At 42.4% G+C, this 21,246-nt stretch overlaps 1 protein-coding gene across 1 annotated transcript in view; it reads left to right on the top strand.

Moving 5' to 3' along the window:
- glra1 (glycine receptor, alpha 1) overlaps positions 1 to 21,246 on the top strand; it is a 100,898-nt gene that overhangs the window by 60,931 nt on the left and 18,721 nt on the right. The window contains exons 6-9 of the mRNA XM_041944204.1: positions 2,020 to 2,243; positions 7,212 to 7,294; positions 8,354 to 8,491; positions 18,333 to 18,547. Coding sequence (XP_041800138.1) covers positions 2,020 to 2,243; positions 7,212 to 7,294; positions 8,354 to 8,491; positions 18,333 to 18,547 — 660 coding nt within the window. The remainder of the gene's footprint in view (positions 1 to 2,019; positions 2,244 to 7,211; positions 7,295 to 8,353; positions 8,492 to 18,332; positions 18,548 to 21,246) is intronic.

The raw sequence follows: 21,246 nt of genomic DNA, 5'->3' as shown, positions 1-21,246 counted from the left end.
CCCCTGGTTTTTATCTCTTCTTTGAAGGCTTTGTGGCTTGTGAACGTATGCATCCAGCCCACAGGCCTTCTATCTCCTGTTCATCTATCCGTCTGACCGTCTTCATCCTGTATCTCTTCATCTCCTGTGTAGGACTAAAGAGGGAACAGCAGCTCAGTGACCTTCAGCTTTGTACCAACCCTCCACACATCCATCTGCCTGTCTGCATGTCCCCCCCCCTTCTGACAACCTCCTTTTTATGTGCGGTTTTATCGTTTTTTGTTTTGTTTGTAAAAATAGCCGTAGCACTTAAAAACCCAACCTTAAAAAAGCTTTATCAATCAAAAAGCAGCAAGGACGAGCCTCTAAGAACAAGCAGAAAAAATGAGAGTAGAGAGGAAAAAAAAGCTAAAAGCTGGTTCGACTGTGGTCTTTCAGGCTGAGGAGGATCTGAGGCTCGCAGGCGGGAAACGGATCTCAAATATGGCTCGGGGCCACAGCTCGTCATGATCAGTGAAATCTTACATTCACATATAGGAGAAAATGACATATGGATGAAGACCCATAACCACCTGCTCATCCATCCGCAAAACCCTGTCCATCACTCCATCTCTACATCTGCTGGTATCTGTCGATCTGCTCCTCCGTGTGGAGTTACAGCATCTTGAGTCAGCAGTGCAGTGACCCTTGACGAGCCTTTTTTTTTTCTTCCTCTCTCTCATCTTTCTTTTTTCTTTTTTTTTTTCCAAAGGGAACATCTCCCCACAGACACATTTTACATCCTTTTGCTCAAGGTGTTTCTGGGCTTTACGCTTTATAACTCCTGCCGTTTTGTTGAAATCTAATTTCTCTGCCAAATCAATTTCTCTCCAACCTGCTTCGCCTGCTTCAGAGAGACTTTGGACCTCCCGAGAATGCAGCTGTAGTTATACAGAGAGAGAGAGATGATAGTGAGAGTATGATATGAGCTGGAGGATGGGAGATTGCTGCTCCTGTGAGGGCAGATGTTGTTCTTATTTCTTCACCTTTACGTGTGGTTGCAGAATGTTTAAAGTAGCATAATAAGATTTTGGATATAAGACTTCAAGACCCACGTGGTTAATGTGAAATAACGTGAAAAGCTTGTGAAACAGTCGCAGTTTGCTTAAGTTCAGGCAACAAAACTGGTCAGCTTTAGATCATTCTTTGAACTAAAAACATTGCTGTTATGTGTGTGATTTAACTCAAGAGCTTTAGCTATGATTTTCGGTTTCACACGACACACAAACTGTGGTCTCCTGTGTGAAAGTCATGTTTGCTCTCCGTACACCGGCTTTCTTGCTCTTTATACTACAACACCTGACCTCTTCCTTTGCTCATTCATAATTACTACATCCACTAGAGGTCGCTGCCTAGCATTAAATATAAATATGGGTTGTAATAGCCCACTTCCACAGACAGAAAGACTACTTCACTTTCTGGCGAGGACGGGCTGTCCAAAAATGTTTGTGGCCACGAGGACAACAGAATCCATCAGGGTGCAACAGCTGCGATGTTTCGATCTCTGAGGCAACTGTGTTGAACCCACTGCTTTGCTGAATAATTAATGCATGTCAATGCTGGGAAGCAGGACAGTGACATGTACCTGCTGAGCATGACAATCATCGTGCGTCAGGAGTTAGTGATCTTGGTAGAAAACGATGGGTGCTGGTGTTCTGACGTGCGTCCTACATTGTCTCTCTGCGTTGTCCTTTAGAGACGAGGTCAGGGCGGACAGATGGGTGTGTGAAACGTGTGACTTCGACAACACAGACCAGTAACTGAACTTCAAACAGTAGCAGGAAGCTGCAAAAATGAATTCATACACAGTGCTACTTACCAAAAATAACAAATGCTTTTAGAAGACAGGCTGCTTGCAGTTTGATTCTCAGTAATGTCACTTACAATCATCACTAAATTCGTGATCATCCATCCATCCATTGCTGCAGAACAGATGCAGATGTCGATGCAGCCCTCCCTCCCTAACTCTCCATACCGTCCGTCCTCTCTGTCCCCTCTCAGGACTACAGAGTGAACATCTTCTTGAGACAGCAGTGGAACGACCCTCGGCTGGCCTACAGCGAGTACCCCGATGACTCGCTGGACCTCGACCCCTCCATGTTGGACTCCATCTGGAAGCCTGACTTGTTCTTTGCAAATGAGAAAGGGGCCAACTTCCACGAGGTCACCACCGACAACAAGCTGCTCCGCATCTCTAAAAACGGCAACGTGCTCTACAGCATACGGTAAGTGGAGGAGGTGTGAGGCGCTAGATGCTGGTTATTAAACTCATCACTGCAGCATGCACACATCTTGAAGCTATCATTTCATCTGGTTTGTTAAGTAAACTGTGACTTGCACAGTATTTGCACTTCTGTGCTTTTTTGTTGTTGTTATTGTAAAGAGAAATGTGTGTTTAATGAGGTCAGATTGTGGATTAGACAGATTGTCATAAAATTTGAAGCAGTCATACACGTCCCATCAGGATCAAATGTCATCTCTATCTGTAATCTGCATTTGTCCACTAGATTATGACCAAATACCCGCTGAATCATCCATCAGCCTCAGCTGTATGTTGTGTCAAGGGCTAATTAGCAACATGCTAATACACTAAACCAAAAATCTGCATATGGTAAACACACCTACAGGTACATCATACAATACTGTGTGCAGCTAATGGTGCTACATGGGCTTCACGTGTATTGAGTTGTGAGCGTCTCCTGCTAATATCCAGACTAAGTCATTAAAAGTGCAACAGCAGAATTAACTGTTGTAAAAGCTGTGAAAGCAGAGTGCACCAATGCTGGAGTATGACTGTATAACTAGACAGCACTAATAGAAAAAGTTCAGAGAGGTGAAAGGTTGAAAGTTTGGAGGTCATATTGAAACAATCAGTTATAAATCCATGATAGACGATAGAAAGTGACTCTCCTGCTCTGACTTCCTGTTTATTGCATTCCAGCGGCCTTCGTCCTCTGCTTTAGAGTCCTCTTATTGCGTCAAAGTTGGAGGTTTTTATTTCCTCCAGTGCTCTACGGCCCCCGCACCCCCCCCCTTTTTTTTTTGTATCTTCAGGACATCCCATTCAAGGCTGTCAGAGTTATAGCCACCTTCCGCCAGCGAAACCTTTTAGCCTGCTCCTCCTCCTCTTCCTTGCTTTTATTGCCTCTGCTCAGGGGCGAATGAGAAAGCGCTGCAGCAGCCGTGGTAATCTACTCAGCCTGTTAGTATTCCAGCAGCGAGTCTTATCCGTTATCAACCTCAGTTTTCACCTTCATGTCCAGCAGGAGGAGGAGTGTGATTGGCCCTTTATAAACATCGTCAGAAAAGGGATGAACCCTGCGCTCCCCTTCTGTCGCTTTCATTTTTTAACTTGACACCATCAGAATGAACCCGGCGTTGATCAGCTTGATCTCGGAGGCGACGAGGCGGCTCTTGATATTAAACCGTCCCGGGGGAAGGGGGAGAAATTGGGCCTTGTAAATGTTGTTTACTCAGTTTTTTGATGTTTATCGTTCGACAGTGCAGCAGTATGAGGAGGAGTCGTGACCGATGGCCGCGTCTCCTCCAAGATGAAAGTGAACTTTTCGAGATCGTACGATCAGATTCGCATGTGGTCCAATCTCAAAAAAGAAAATGCTGGGCTTGCTCCGAACTGATACGTGGTCCCGGCTGTGCTTGTGGGGCGCTTTATCCAACAGGACAATCTATGAAACTGTAATTTCAATAATTCTGTTACAAAATACGTTGTGTACTTTGAAAAAAAAGGTTTGCTTTCTCTAAAAGAAAGAGGAAATACTGCGAAAAGCATGCAGGGACAACTGGAATACTTTGTCCCTTAGTTGAGACGACTACTCAATTTCAACTTTATCTATTTAGATTTAATATCGAATGAATTTAAAGCAAAGGTTTCAAGCTGTGAGGTGAAAGAGACAGATGCATGTTGGTGTTCAAAAAATAACAGGAAGTTATAGAATAAGGCAGCGGATGACAGGCTGCAGGGGGCAGCATTACACCTCACAGCAGACATGCACTACTGCCAGAAATCTATTAGAAGAAGAAGAAGAACAGGAAGTCAGTCAGCGTAGTTTCTCCTGCAGATTCGGTCCACTCACAAACGCAGTCACATGTTGGAGCTGCAGCGGTAGCTTCCCCTCTAAATTCAGTGCACAGTCTGCAGTCAGTCCACATCTCCAATGACCGTCATGAATAAACATCCATAAATCTGCTCAGAAATCACAGAAAAATGATGCTCCTCATAACTTCTGAATAATCCAGAGGGAGTCGTCGTACATCCACGAGTGCAATGCAAACAGGAGCTGCTAATAGATAATCCAACGTACCGTTCATGGTGCCATCGAGCCAAACTGTAAACACATACAGTCGAACAAAACAGGGCTCCAGGTTAGCCAACAGCTAACTCAGTGACTCCATGAAAACATTATACTTCCTGATTGCATCTCTCAAAGCATTATGGGAACTCTGCTCCCAAAGCAGTATTATCCTCCACATAGAAGTAATGAGGTAATTCCTGTTTACCCCAACAGCAGATTTTTAGTTGATTGAATTGGCAGATTTCTTGTTTGTAGGAGGAAACTGTCTATAGAAACACATTTTATTGTTTTGTTGCCTTTTCCAAACTTTGCATATTTCATTTTGTCAATTCTCAACAAAATTATTAAACTCTCTCCTGTAGTAGTAAAGCATGATTTTCCATATAATCCCACTGGTAGTAGAGTTGCAGGTTCAGCTCCATCTAAAGCTTTAGGAGTACGAAGCAAGGCACTAACTTTGTCAGCATTTGGCATTTAGGTGTCATGATGCAGCAGACAGGAAACCACAGAGCTGAGAAAGTGGGACATCTGCGGAGGCTACATCATGTGTGTAATACATATTCAGCATCCTGTCAGGGACTTACAACAATGTGCAGACGCAGCAAACTATTTGGTACATCAGGCCGACTGGACGCGAGTGTTGTAGCAGCAGAGTCCTGTTAGAGCAGAACAGCAGGACTGAGCGTGTGCGGTGACATCACCTCCGGCTCGCCATGACAGCCTGCCAACAGCTGGAGCGCTGCAGAAACCACAGTTTAGTTTGTTACCATAACACACTGTGAGGCAACCAAACAGCATTACAGTTAGAGCATCATGGGAGTGAGCAGCGGCATCGTTCTCTGATCCTGGCTGATTTTATGAAATTATGTATTTAAGACGAACGGTCATGAATATTCTGTGATAGCAGCAGTCAAGAAAACAATCTCACCAGAAGGTCTATTTAGGATCTGTTCTGGGCTTTCATTCATATCTCATGGTCTTCATCGTTTTGTAAATGCATGTATGCATCTGAATTTCATTATCATTCAACTGAGCAAATGTAAGATCATGTGATAGGATTGAAAGCTCCAGAGCAGATACTAAATGGACCTTGTGGTATATGGAATAATACATTTTTTAAACATTATTGTATTTATTGTGCTTATAATTATTGACATTGTGCAGGCAGCACAATATACTGACTCACTGAAAAATAACACACTGATTGATACTGAAGATAATCATTGGTTGCATCTGCTGGTTCAATTTATTTCTAGTACAGTGTCCCTAATTTCAAATAAACAGCTCCAAAAAGGCAGCTAATTTTACAACAGGAAGTGCTGAGGTCTAACGGGTAGAGCGGAGCAGTAATAATGCCTGAAAATGTGTTTTACTTTTTAAAATGGCAGATATCTCATTTTAAAATGAAAGTCTTTAATTTCGGCAATGCATCATATCAGTTGTAAAATAGTTTTTCCATTAATTTTGTGGAAAAGTTGGCTTTTGCAGAGATGCATTCCCTCCATGTGACAGCAGTAATTAATTTTGGTGCCTGAGACTCAGAAAACTAATGTGTCACTGCGACGCGGGACCGGCTGCCCCGAACGTTTTAATTTTCCGAGTTTCACGGATCAGCCTTGCATGAAACAAGATTCATTCCCATGTTACAGCACGCCTGCCCGGCAACAGGTTTTCATCCTGTTAGTCCTCCAGCAGAGAAGAAGACGTGCTGAGTTCTGTAGTGAAACTCTAACCTCTGATTCCTGTTCTTGTTTTTCACCTCATTGTGAAAATGTGCATTTAGGAAGTTACTCAGCGATTATCTGTGTCTTCATTATCGTCAGCAAATTCCATGGAAAGATCAGAACCATCAATATGTCTGTCAATACTTAACGACGTCCCCTCCCTGTTTGTGTCACTCAGCTCACTGAACACACAAATCCTAGAAAAGAGGTAAAGACTATAGACTTTGATTTTTAATTTTTTTTTAAAGGCTCATTCACTTCCTTAAACAGCTGCTCGATGCAGTTTTAAAATCAGGAGGAAATGGTGCATTTGTTGGGGACTATTTTCAGCAGCAGGTTAATCCACATTTGGTGCTCTAGTGAATATTTGGGGCAGCAGGACGGTGAATGTTGGATTGAGTCAAAGTGCTCTATGGCACAAATTAATAAGACATATCATCTTTGGATACGTTAAGACGGTCAATTCACTGTGGATACAGAAATACAGAAGTTTACGAGCTTTATCCTTTAATATATATAATAATATATAAACTGTAAAAACAAAATGGCCACAGCAAACGTCACCTCAGAGCAAACGACGGTCCTCACAATACTTGTTTTTTTTCACCAAAAGTCTAAAACCAAAAGATATCCAATTCAATAACAATTCAATTTTTTTTCAATCAATATTTCATTTACGCAGCAGACAGAAGAAGCAAACTCACATTTTTCTTAGCTTAAACCAGCAGATCTGTCATTTAGTCTTGATAAATTGCTTTTTAAATAACACATGAAATGTCAGTTAAATTATTCTTTTTTCAATCTTTAGCTTATTATTTAATTAACTTGACTTTAACCCCTAAAATCTTTAATTGCAGTGATTTTTTCTCCATTCTTTTCATTCTTCTGTTGCCAGTTTCTTAAGTTTAAGCTCGTTCAGTCTTGATAACAACAGTAAATTTAGTTTTTCAAAGAAATTAATAAATTAATAATTATTTAAAAAAAAATACTAATTAAATTAAGAAATCTATTTATTTCAAACACATTCTGGTCTGCTGCTGGTTGAGTAACTGATAAAGCTCTGTCTCTCTCCCTCTGTGTGTGTGTGTGTGTGTGTGTGCGTGTGTGTGTGTGTGCGTGTGTGTGTGTTTCTGTGTTTTTTTCCGTGTGCTTGCAGAATAACACTGGTCCTGGCCTGTCCCATGGATCTGAAGAACTTCCCTATGGACGTCCAGACCTGCATCATGCAGCTGGAGAGCTGTGAGTATTCACACACACACACACACACACACACACACACACACAGTCTGGGCTACATGGAGAGCATCAGTCGATCAGTCACTGAGCAGCTGGCGGGATGAGAGATATGATATAGATTTCTCTGTGGCCTTTTCGTTCTTTGAACGGACGTGAGAGGAATCACAGAAACAGCAGCTGAAGTTCAAAGAGTTCTTCTACAAAGGGTCAGCCATCATAAAAGAAAGAAAGAACAATACAAGGCCGGCTGGTACCATCCCGATGCTCGGTGTCACTTCTGATGGAGGCATCAAAAGCAGGCGACAGACACTGAAAAGCTTCATAATGTCACTGTCTGACTCTGGGACAAGCACATTTTTAACCTTAGGGTCAGTATTAGTGTTACTGTTACTATTAGCACTGTTTCCCTGTAGTGAAATGTTCTTAAAGGAGCAGATCAGCCCAGAAATCTGCGTCTGTCATCGTTAATGTTGGAAGAAATCCTCAGATCAAAACTACCACAGTGAACCTCACTGCAGTCATAATGCTATTTCAGTAAGAGCACAAAGGTATGAGCTTCAATCAAAGTACAAAAAGTAAAAGTACACATTATGCAGAATGAGCCGTTTCAGAATACTGTGTGTTATACTGTTGGATTATAATGAGTGATGTTTTCATACGTGCATCACTTTAATGTTGCAGCGAATTTGAATTATTGCACTGTGATTACACTTAAATTCAACACTTGAGTGAATGAGGTTTGTTGCTTTCCACCAGCGCTCAAGACAGCATTAAGACATCTCGCTGCTGAATTTATGAAATGATCCCATTCCCTGGAACAGTTAGAGAGCCGTGGACGCTGCTGTTAGCCATCATCAACACATGACACGGTGGAAGACACATAGCAGAATTTTATGTTGAACTAAACCTTTAACCCCAGAACCCTGCGGGGGTGGACCGCTCACTGGGTGAACCTGCACAGACAGAAAAATCACCCTCGTCCTCAGGGGAAGAGGAGTGAAAGGAATGACCCTCACAGTGATGAAAGCAGTGTAACCTCCTGCTCTCTGCTCCCTCCTGCAGTCGGCTACACCATGAACGACCTCATATTCGAGTGGGACGAGAAGGGAGCCGTGCAGGTGGCGGACGGCCTGACGCTACCTCAGTTCATACTCAAAGAGGAGAAGGACCTGCGCTACTGCACCAAACACTACAACACAGGTGAGTGGGGCCGAGGCGAAATGTGGCTCCTGACAGCTTCTTCCATTATTTCCCTCTTTTCTCTCTATCGTTTGGGTTCCACAGTCCTGAAGGTCCTATTTCCTCAAAACAAGTGACAAATGAAGCGACAATACAAATCAACTTTCAGTGACCTCCATTAAAAACAGGATGAGAAAATTTGCCTGCAGTGGCATCACTTTCTTTTGCCTAATCGTTCTGTTTTTTTCTTGAGAGAAGATGTAATTTTTGAGTGTTCAGGGCAGCCCAGTCACCCCAGTCGCCATCATATAATCTGTGATTTGGTTCAGATTACGAGTATATGTATATGAGGAGAGGGGATGGTGTGGGTTTTGTTCCAAAATTTAGCCAAGCCATAAAACAGCGAATCACAACATGAAATTGAAACGTTAAGAAATGTGAAGTTTCAACATATCTGTGGTTTGCAGAAATACACAATGCCATCATTTATACAGGGAGAGCAGAGATCTGACACAGTTACTTTAGTTTATCAGCTGCTGATATTCGGAGGGATTTTCTTGAAATATCTGCTCAATTCAAACCCGAGTAAATTATTGAATTGTAAGATCTACAAAAATATCTAAACAACTAAATCACATTAGCATGTTCTGCTGACCTGCTGTGCTTTCACTGAAAGACTTCATACTGGAAACAACTCGAATTAATCAATACTATTTGATCACTGTCTCAATTTTCTCGTACCAAATGACATTTGGCACAATGTTAACCGACAGAACTGATGATCAAAGCTACAAAAGATGCAATAAAACAGGAAAATTCTGCAGTGGAAACAGACTTTTAGGCCACAATATTAGACAAAAATCACTTCATAACATTTTCTGCAGTGCAACACAATCAGCCAGCGAACCAGGTTATTATCTGGAAGTGGAACAGGCTCAGCGTTGGCATCGATGCCTTCCTCCACAGCGTCTACAGGTGGCTGCTGGTGTGGAGGCGGACATGCTGAAATGCTTTATGAGCAGCAGCAGTGTCAGCAGCAGCACTGATAGCACAGATACACCGCCATAATCAAAAGGGTGCGTTTGATATGTGTAGCAGAGAGAGGAGTCTGCGGTGGACTGACTGGAGTTTACTGTCTGAATGTGACGATGCTTCAGTTTTATGGGAAAAACCTTAAAACAGAAAACTGTGCATGTTGTCGACATGAGGAGTGTTTGTCTGCAAAACAGTGAAACGAAGCCATCTCTACCTCCGTCTGTCTTACTGTCTTTCGTCTGTCTTTTTCCATCAAGTCACCACCCTGTTTCCCTCCTGGATTTGCTCTGTAAAAGGAAAGAAAGAGAAAGAAAGAACGAGGGAAAAGGGAGTGAGAGAGGAGACAAAGGCATAAAGCAGGACTCAAGGCGAAGAGAAAAAAGAGGGATGTGTCTCTCTAATGAGGGGAGAATCTATCAAAATTCAGACCTGGCACATCTTCTTTGAAATTAAGAGAGGGAGATGTTAAAAATGTCTGCCTCGAGACTCGGCTGCATGACTCAGAGAGAATTTCATTTTTATTTGAAAGTGTGAAATGTGGAAATAACAGAGGAATACTGCACTGAAATGGAAATTCATATTCCCCAAATATTTTTTTCATTTCCTTCCAATGTCAAGAAACTTTCAGCGTGGAGAGCAGAGGAAAACTGCGGGCTGCAAAGTCTGTTTCAGCCACGAACTCAGAAATAACTGTTGATTTATTCACATTTTGTTAGATTCAGAGGTTTAGTTTTTGTACATAATCACATCAAATGTGTTGTAAAGTAAAATTGAAGACTTTTGGGTACGTTGTAGGACTTTCTTTGACAGGAAGAGGATGAGCAGAGAATAAAAGAGAGAAAAAAGGAAGAAATAAAGGTGAGAAGGTAGCATGAGGGGGGAGAAGATTAGAGATCAGGACAAAAGAAAAGGCAGAGAAAAGGGAAGAAAAGACAACAGCAAAGGAGAAGCAGTGAGAATAACAAAAAGGAAAGAAGAGATGAAAACACGAAAAGGACCTGGAGGAGAATGGACAGTGATGGAAAGGAAGAAGAGGAAAGAAAGAGACTGAGGAAGAAAGGACTCGGTCAACAGAAACAAGCGAGAGCAGCAGAAATCAGAAAAAGAGTCGAGCAAGGAGAATCTAGCAGAGGATGGGGGAGGACGGGGACGGCCGCCACGCTCTGTTTCTCCCTCCAGGTCCTCCAAGTGTGGCTGAAAACCATCTGTCCAGTCCACCTCGCCAGTCCACAATTCTTACACTCCAGAGAAAACACAAATACATCTGCAGCTATATGTCCAGTGAATATGTGTCGGCCCGAGTAGCTGGCTGTCGAGAACAGAAGCAGAGCTGGAGATGTTCGGGATGTTTTCACTTTCGCTCCACTGCAGACACAAAAACTGTGACAAACCGAGAAAGAAAGTTCATGCAGAGATTTCTGCTCCCACAACCCTTCAAAATATGTTTATGGTTTTTACCAAAAATCAAAAGAATTAAAAAAAATTAATCCCACTTTCTGGAAACCTGCATAATTATGTATAATTCTTTATTCTGAGATTTCCATAAAAAAGTTTGAGGCTGTATGACCAGAAATATTGGAACTTCTTTGTTATAAAATACAACAATACTTTTTTTCTTGACATATTACAATTTGTTTGCTTTTTTGTAAGATTGCAGTATTACCAACTAATACAATAGTGCAGTGGTCCCCAACCTTTTCTGTACCATGGCCCAGTTTAATGTCTGACAATATTTTCACAGCCCAGTCTAAAGGTGTAGCAGATAAAAACAAAATAAAATGATAAGATCGGCATTAAAAACTGTGGTATTTTCTCTTTAATAATAATGATAACAATAATAATGAACGTAAATCCACTTTTTAATCATGTCAAGAGGACCTGGCTGCAGACTGGCACTGTCAGGCACCACCTGTTTTTCAAATTATGTGAAAAAACAAAATAATGGAAATTATTTTTTCTTTCTGTGCGGCCCAGTACCAAATGGGCCGTGGCCCACGGGTTGGGGATCAATACAATATTGTGCTTTTATTTTGAAATGTGGTTCTCTACTCCTCTAACATTACAACTTTTTTGATAAAGATTTTGCCCCTCCACCTCAAGCTTTTATTTTGAAGGGTCCTAACCTGCGTTATGTCCCATCTAACATCCACTTAACAGGAAACACATCCAGATACAGAAGAAAGAGGCTCTGAAAATAACATTTTATTTCCAAGGTTAAACCAGGAGTTGAACATCATAAGCTGATGTAATTTGTCAGTTATTATTTAGTCGTTGAAGCGCTGGATTCATTATCTTCAAATAAAATGGATTTCAAAGAAACCTTCTACTAAAATAGGAAAATCCATCTCCAAAACACCAAACCACTGGTCAAAGGCTGAGTGTGTGCGTGTGCGTGTATGTGTGTGTGTGTGTGTGTGTGTGTGTGTGTGCAGCAGGCTGATTGGTTCAGATTCAGAGCCATCACTCACACAGAGGTTGACGTCTGCTGTCACCGCTGAGGAGATGAACGATCCACCTCCAGACGAAAAGCCTTGACACGATTCAGCACCGCCACACACACGCGCACACACACACACACACACACACATAGATATAACGACACACATGCATCTACACCCTCATGCACACACATATATGCATATGCACACACAGAGATGCACACACAGCAGAGACAATGAAGTGATAAGCCACAGCTTTGCTGTATAAATACATGGAAGTCTGTTTCCTCTCAGTCAGCCTCACGTCATGTATGATTCACTTCAGTGTATTTCCTGTTTGAATATTTATTAAAACTGTCCAACCACAAAAATGACAAACAAAAAAATGATGCATTAATTGAACCAAACACTAAACATGCTGTAAAACCAAAACTATGAGCCAAAAGAGGCTGAAACGCTCTGCAGGACTGTGGGTTTGTCCCTCCAGCGCCCCCTGTTGAATCTGTGCTCGCCTCTTCTTTTCTTTCTTTCCTCACTACAACACGTCCACTCTTCATTCTTCAAGGACAATTTAGCACAATCCCCAGTCGTTCTTCCTCTCCTTTCCCTATAGTTCTCCTTTTGCCTCTTTCTCATCTCATCTCCGGCCTATTACTCTGCTGCCATGCTGCTCCTCTGTGACTGTGTGTGTGTACGTTTGTGCGCATGCGTGCGATTGTGTGTGTGTGCGTGTGCGATCGTGTGTGTGTGTGTGTGGTTGAGCGTGCACATGCCTCGCTGCTTCCCAATCAAGCATTAAGAGGGAATTAAGGTGTCATTTTTCCTCAGATTTATTAGCTGCAGTCTATTGTGACTCCAAGAGAGAGCGAGAGCATTTCCCTCTAAGTCTCTCTGTCTCTCTCTCTCTATCTCCCACTGACTATTGTCTTTTTCATTTCTTTCCATCCCTCCATCCGTCCAACACACACACACACACAAAGAAAAGGGCCTGTTTGAAATACTAATTATGGTTTCTGCTGCATTGCAGGGTGCTGTTGTTTCCTGGCTGGTGATATGTTTGTAGTGTGTTTGATACAAACACACACAGGAAACAATGCATTTCCAAACCCAAACCTTAACCAACACCCACAAGCTTCGGTAGATTAGAGACTTTGTAATGCGAACGCTGTATTTCTACAGTTTACTTCGATCGTAGCGATGTAAAATCAAATGATTGTTGCCATGATGACTTTCCAGAGCTGTAAAATCATTTGTCAAAGTGTTACAAGCTGTGCCGTGTTTTGGTATCTTCAAACTTGTGGATTTATTGCTAAAAACTGGACTTCCTTGATGGCATTTTATTGTCTCACTGGTACCTACGTGTCAAACAGAGTCTGCAGCCATGCTAGTGGTCTTTGAGGCTGTACTTTGGTGCAGCAGTTTGAGCTAAATGCTAATGTTGGCATGCTAGCATGCTCACAATGATTGTAATATATGCTAATGGTTAGCAGGTATAAAGTTTAAACACATAGTTTAACGTGTTAGCATGATAACATGTGCACACTAGCGCTAAACACAAAGTACAGCTGAGGCGGATCCACCCAGGATTTACTGAGATGTTTCAGTCTTGACTGCCGTGGTGAACCAACGACCCACTGACTGAAAGAACACACACACACACACACACACACGCACACTGCAGTGTTAAGTACAGCTCTCTCTCTGTCTCACACACACACACACACACACGTGCACACTGCAGTGTTAAGTACAGCACACACACACACACACACACACACTGCAGTGTTAAGTACATCTCTCTCTCACACACACACACACTGCAGTGTTAAGTACAGCTCTCTCTCGCTCTCTCTCACACACACACACACACACACACACACTGCAGTGTTAAGTACATCTCACACACACACACACATGCACACTGCAGTGTTAAGTACAGCACACACACACACACGTGCACACTGCAGTGTTAAGTACAGCTCTCTCTCTCACACACACACACAGACACACAATGCAGTGTTAGGTACATCTCTCTCTCACACACACACACTGCAGTGTTAAGTACATCTCTCTCACACACACACACACTGCAGTGTTAAGTACAGCTCTCTCTCTCTCACACACACACACACACACACACACACACACACACTGCAGTGTTAAGTACATCTCACACACACACACATGCACACTGCAGTGTTAAGTACAGCACACACACACACACGTGCACACTGCAGTGTTAAGTACAGCTCTCTCTCTCTCTCTCTCACACACACACACACACACACTGCAGTGTTAAGTACAGCTCTCTCTCTCTCACACACACACACACACACACTCAGCCCCCACAGTGAGATAGGAGCCCGGCTGAATAATTTCAATCTTCTTATCAGATGGAAAATATGGACAGCACTTAAAAGCTCTGAAGTGTATCACAGCTATAAATCAAGTCCAACTTCATCGAATCTCCTCCTCTCCCTCTCTTCCTCCTCCTCTTCCTTGTCCTGCTGCCATCATTTTCTCCCTCCTTCTTTCTTCCTCCTCCTCTTGCCATCTCAGTTCCTCCACTCTCTCCTCTCCTCTCCTCTCCTCTCCTCTCGCCTCCTCTCCTCTCCTCTCCTCTCGCCGCCTCTCGCTCCTCTCCTTTCCTCTCCTCTCCTCTCCTCTCCTCTTCTCTCGCCTCCTCTCCTCTTCTCTCCTCTCCTCTCCTATCCTCTCCGGTCTCTTTGGGTTAACTCTAATTGATGAGGCTGCCTTCCATTGATCTTCTTTGATTAAATGGATCGTCAGCCATCTTGCTCTCTGGCTCTCTTGTGGTTTATTATGAAGCCCGCAATCAGCCTGCCCGGTGCGCTCATTACATTACAGAAAGAGGAGAAGGGACATTTGTTACTGTTGCTACGGTGCTGCAGTGTAAATAAGACCTCAGCAGTGTGTGTTAATTTAATTATCTTTAATGCAGATTTTCTTTCTTTGTGCAGAAAATGCAGAAAACTTTATTCTGCATGTTTTACCTACTTCTTTCGAATATGAGTATTTTTTCAAACTTCTTCATCCAAACCTGTATAGTAGAACGTCAGATATTGATTGAATAATCCATTCAACCAAAACAAAGCATGGCTTGGCATCAGCAGTGGTAGATTATTGTTTAAAAAGACTTTAAAAAGAGCGCCACCTACAGAGAGTAAACGCCACAGTCCCGCCCACAGTGTTTGATAAACAGGTGATTGCTGGGAGGTTCACTGCACAAAAGCCAAAAGAAATGATGGTTGAGCACCAAAGATAGAGGCTGAAACACACGAGATACATGCTGCATACGGTTGTAAAACAGGGGCCGAGAGATCAGGAGAAGGAGGTGAATTCCTGACCCCATTCCTCCTAATCTGTCTACTCCCCTTTTACAGCAACATGCTGCGAGCGTAAACATCCACAGCCACACAAGGACTAACAGAGCTGCTGGCAGACTACAACAGGCAGCTGCACATCAGCAGACTTTCAGCTGCAGCTACTCAGTCTTTCACCGTCAGAAAGCAAATATTTCCAAATTAAAGGAAGGTGACACCACGAGGGTTAAAACTATCAATTTAAAGCTGATGTATGTGTCATAAGAAAGACACAAAAAGAACTAAATGATGAATTATTCATCAATAAACACACAGTGAGGTGAAACGAATGTGATGCTCATGGCTCGTGGAGGACTCTGACAAACAACATCTTTTTCTATCGATCTAGTTTTTATTTCTTTAAGGATGATGAAAGTTAAGGTTATTCAGAGCTGGAAAAACTACGTATATATTCTTTACTGTGTTATACATTTTCTACTGTGCAGTAGTACAAACACAGTGTGTTTTATTATTCATTACTTACTCATGTGCAATTCAAATCCACTAAAAAAAGTGAGCCACGGGGCAATATGTTTTATATGATTTCGTATATAATGTAAAAAGCCTCTAAAGTTGATTTATTTTGTATCTTTTTTTAATTTATTTATAAAGCTCTAATTTCAGTCCCCGCTGATTTGGCGACACCTGTAGTTACCTGGTGGTAACAGCAAGTGTGGTTTTATGCTGCAGGTCACAGAATTCTGGCTGCAGCAAAACAAAGTATTGTTCTAACAGAGAAGTCAGGCAGCCATTGATGTGACAGTGTGAGACTGTGGACGGCAGAGCAGTGAAGCTGAAAGGAATTTGTCCTGAGAAGTTGCAGGTTTGCAGCCTGCAGCTCTTCATCTATCAGCTCACTGTTTCTGCTTCTGGTTCCATTACCTGCATTTTTTCAAACTGATCTGCTGTCAAAAAACGCCTAAAATGACCGTTGTCTGGTTTTGTAGGTGCATATTTGATGATGGTCAGTGTCAGTATCACTGTGTGTGTGCTGCCGACGTGATATACCTCATCTGCATTTAACAATTTCACACTTAGAGTCTGTTTGTAGACTGTTAAAACAGTGCAATCCCACAGTTTCTACAGAATTTGAACTCTTGACTGTAGCACCACCTAGTCTTCCAACCCACTATCAAACCAAAGCAGGATCCCTCTGCTGGCCCACGGCAGTCCACCGCATCTGTGTCACATTTTGCATCATCGTGAAAATGAAACCTTCTCATCCCACAGCCATGTTAGCAAAAATAGATCCACAGCGTCTGGTTACACTTCCAAAATAAAGTTTGCTGAGAGACATTCCAGGTGATCGCCACAGTTTGGTTAAGTTTAGGCACAAAAACTTCTTGGTTAGCTTTAGGGAAAAGATTGTAGTTTTATCTTAAAATACTGCATGCTTGAGTATTGGTTTCACACGGGAATCGAACCCTTGTCTCCTGTGTGAAAGTCTCATGTGTTGTCGCCCCCTGCTGGTACTGCACCTTCACACACACTCGATGGTTGTGTATCAAAAAAGACTGAATGTAGCAGACAGCACTGCAAACTGCAATTTTTTCCAAAATGAAAACTCATGCCAACAAATGTGAAAGACGCAAATAAAGCTTTCAGTCATTGATAATTTAGCAGCTCCACACAGACGCGTCCTCGGCGTCATGAAGGAGGCCGAGGCAATAACTTCACCGCTTTCTGTCGACTCATCACTCCTCCTGCAGCGCTGCGCTCCTCTGAAACACCTCTCAGACACTTTGCTGTTATTGCAACAAGTAACTGGCAGCAAAAATCCCAAAACACCTCGTGTGTTTGTTTTCAAATATTTAACATGTTTGGTTTCATTTGATATTTAGCAAAGCTGAGCATTTGTGTCGCTCCGATTTTCCGCTCATGACTTTTGCTTTGGCTTAGTGCGGCTGCTGAAGGAAGATGAAGTTTTGTCTCTAAGCTGTCGACTTTGCCTTCAGTCCGTCTGTGTTTGCCTCTCTGGTTTATCCTCCTCTTCACCGCCGGTCCCGCTTCTCCGGCTCCTCTTCCTCACCTCCCTCCTCGTCTCTCTGGATCCGTCTTTTTAATTTAGCCCTCCGTCTCATCATTTCAGCTTGTTTTTCTCCTTCATGGCCGTGTCAGTGTTTAGATAATGTGACCGTTCAGATGAAGATGATAGGGAATTGAGAAACACTCTTCACTGCTAATGGAGCTGCACCACCTGAGGGAAACTGATGAAAGATGACAAACAAAAGAAAGTAGTTTAAACCTCTACCAGCGTTATAATTTCTTTTTCCTGGAATCAACCTCTTGTGCTTGATGCGCTGCAGATTCAGTCATTTCCAAATGAGATATGCATGTTGAAAACAGGACACCTACTGAGACAAAATGATTGGCTCCATGAATATATAACTAAGTGGTGAATATCTTTGAAGCCGTAAGTATCATCGGCCTTCTCATTATAAAATAATAACCTCCCAGAGGCTGAAACTCTCTCTGTTGCTTTTAAAATGCTGAACATCACAGTAGATTTAAGTAAAGTGGAAAAATAGGAGTTTTGTTCTTTTATCGTGAACTGTTTTAGACAGAAATCTTTAAGATTCAGAGTTTCTGGCTTCGTTATGGTTTAGTTCTTCAGACAGAAGTCAGTGATCTCTCTAAAACTAAGACTTCCTGAACTCTTGAATACCAGCACTTCTATTTGAAGCTGATGTCTGTTTACTCAGGTGTTCATTTTAAAATAAGTGTCATTATCATTAAATAGTTTTGTGTTCCATCATTCCACACTGTAATGGTTTCCAGTGACAGCGTGTTAACCAGACGTTACCAGAAGCTCATCACAGTAATAAACATTTATCTGTTTTCTTGTTCTAATCTTTTTTTCCTTCTTCCCCTCATTCATCTGGGGAAAGTCTTTTTCTTTCTATCTACCTGACGTCCTCTCATCACCACCAAATTCTTCCACTTACAATAAAAACAATGCCTTCTTCTTCCTTGTTCCCCTCCCCTTCGCCTGATGTCCTCCTCCAGGTAAATTCACCTGTATCGAGGCTCGTTTCCACCTGGAGCGTCAGATGGGCTACTACCTGATCCAGATGTACATCCCCTCTCTGCTCATCGTCATCCTGTCCTGGGTTTCCTTCTGGATCAACATGGACGCCGCGCCCGCCCGGGTGGGTCTGGGCATCACCACTGTGCTGACCATGACCACCCAGAGCTCCGGTTCCAGAGCCTCCCTGCCCAAGGTGAGGATACATCAAACGCACCTTTCAGTACCAGCTTCTGTCATAAACGAAGCTGTAACTTCATACAAAAACCTGAGAGAGGGAATCACTTGCTGTAAAGGGAGTTACATGGTCGTACTATTATACACTACACTATTGCCCCCCCCCCGTGCTTCTAGCAGCGTCTGTTGCTAGTTGCCTTGAAGTCACTGCGACTGGCTGCTGTTTGCCAAAAAATACTTCCAGCAGGTAACCGAACAGGATTTCGTTGCACTTGGAAACTTGTGTAATGAAAATAAATGATTCCTGATTCCTGAAATCCCAAACTCAAAACGACAGCGTTCATCAGAGCTTTAAAGGTGTAGCTTTGGATGGAGTCAGACCAGCTGTTCCTGAGTCTGCAGTATACGTCGATTTTACAAGTAGGTTATTACGACCCATATATATGTTTATTGCTAGGCAGCGACCTCTAGTGGCTGCAGTAATTATGACGGGAGCGAAGGGGGAAGTCAGGTGATGTAGTGTAAAGATGAAGAAAGTCAGTATGTGGCAGATGGATGAGTCGAACAAACACAGGATTTTCACGGGGGCGTTCATGTCCCGTCTGAAAACGGATGTCAACGTTGACTTATTCTAATTTACATAACCATGTGCATCACAGGTTGACCCTGACTTACCGCTGGTACTCTCTGACTGTGATATATGCTGTTTTGGGAATCTTTGGCAATGGATCTATTCAGTTGTTTTGCTTTCCCCCTGATTCCAGTCTTTATGCTAAGCTAGGCTAATCACCTCCTGGCTCCAGCTCCATACTGAACAATAATATATGAAAGAGGTAACAATGTACTCATCAACCTCTTAGCAAGAAAATTAGATGTTATTCCCACCATGTTAAACTCTTAATTTATGTATGAACTAACACTGATCAAATTAGTAATAAAAAAAACATTTGGGCCAAACGATATTACTCACAATTCTATCACACTCGAATAAAAAGATGAGAAAAATAACTTCGAAAAAGCGAGAAAAATCTTTTCCTCTGAGGGATTTACAGATTAAAGAAAAAAACATAACGGTCAGACTTTGCGTGAGCCTGTAGGATTGTATAATTATGTCCAGGGAAGCTGTAATCCCCGACACACACGCAAACACACACACACACACACACACACACACACACACACACATTCAGTCACTCACTCACTGTTTGTTGACATTAGGTGCTTCATGCGCTCTAAAAATTGAACAAGTGAACCGTGATTCCTCTGCAGTTCAGCTGTCACAATAATGATCACACAGCACAGCTGAGCTTAGGTAGGCATACTGCTCTCTCACACACACACACGTACATCTAAGTGTGTGTGTGTGATTGATAGCAGACACACACACCTAAACACACGGCTCTTTTCACACGCCACAGAGGAGCGCTGCACCATGTCAGGCGAGGCAGGAAAGGAGACAAGAACAGAGGAGAAGGGATGAGGAGCGAGAGGAGAGGAAATATTAGAGTTTTGTGTGAGAATTATTCAGCAAATATAACGAGGATGATGCTAATGTTCACGCAGGCCGCTAACACTCGGTTCTGGTGAATGCACGTGTGGTTTACTCACCTGAACGTGTTGCTGGATGCAGGTAGACAAAATGTATAAGCAGCTCCAGAAAAAGCGTTGTTAGCCATAGTGCTCCACAGGAACGCCACGACAGAGGTTGGTCATATGACCTTAAAGGGCAACAAGCAGCATTTACCTGTCTTTGAAAAAATGAGTTTAGTATATTAGTAAATACAGTATATTTAAGTGTTTTATGATCCCATTTAAAATGAAAATAACAATCAATTAAATTAATGAAAGTAATTGTTCAAACCACTGCTGTATGGCTCATAATGTAAGTCTACATATAAAAAGATACTGAACATGATGTCAGAAGATCGTGACCTTTTGACCCACATCTATAATATTAACAACAATACTAATAATAATAGTAATAATCTTTATTTGTACAGCACCTTTTAAACAGGAAATGCAGCTCGGAGTGCTTTACAACAAATAAATCACAGCAGCAGGGGAGAGCTTCACGTAGAAAAGACAGAACGGACATAAACACAGGGATAAAAAATGAAACGTACTTGATAATGAAAGTTAAAGTCAGACAGAATGAGGCTGAAAATAAAAATAAAGACAATGCATAAAACTACAGAAGAGAATAATGAAATGTAGGTTAAAATAGATGACATAGAATGCATTAAATGTGTTAGATGAAATGTGTTATTGTATACGGGGGGGAAATGTGGTCCTCCATCAGTGATGCTGTATTTTAATCAACAGTCATTCGCTCAAGCGCTCAGTCAGTCGATGGAGCTGTTCCGCCAACCAGCCGCCAAGCAGTCAGTCAGCAGCTCATTGGTCCAGTCAGAGCAGTGTCAGCTCTCCACTGCGTTCCTCTACATCGTCCTCTGAAGCGTGACTTTAACGCCACCTAAGCTGCAGTTCAGGAGGCCGCCGCCGGTCAGTTTGTCTGTCAGAAGCTCTCAGCCTCATCCAGGACAGCAGTCCGGCCCGGCTGACTGTAGCTCGGTCTGTTTTAGCTTAGCTCGCCTGGTTTCAGTCCTAAGCCTGCCTACCTTCTACCGTTATATTTTGGTAGTTCAATGCAGATGCTCAAGTATCATTTCACAGAAAGCAAAGTGTCATTTTCCATCAATGACTACATTAATCGGACTT

The sequence above is a fragment of the Chelmon rostratus genome, chromosome 9, assembly GCF_017976325.1.
Source record: "Chelmon rostratus isolate fCheRos1 chromosome 9, fCheRos1.pri, whole genome shotgun sequence".
In the NCBI taxonomy this organism is placed as follows: domain Eukaryota; kingdom Metazoa; phylum Chordata; class Actinopteri; order Chaetodontiformes; family Chaetodontidae; genus Chelmon; species Chelmon rostratus.
Note: the sequence above shows the minus strand (reverse complement) of the source record. Positions and strands in the feature narration are given on the sequence as shown.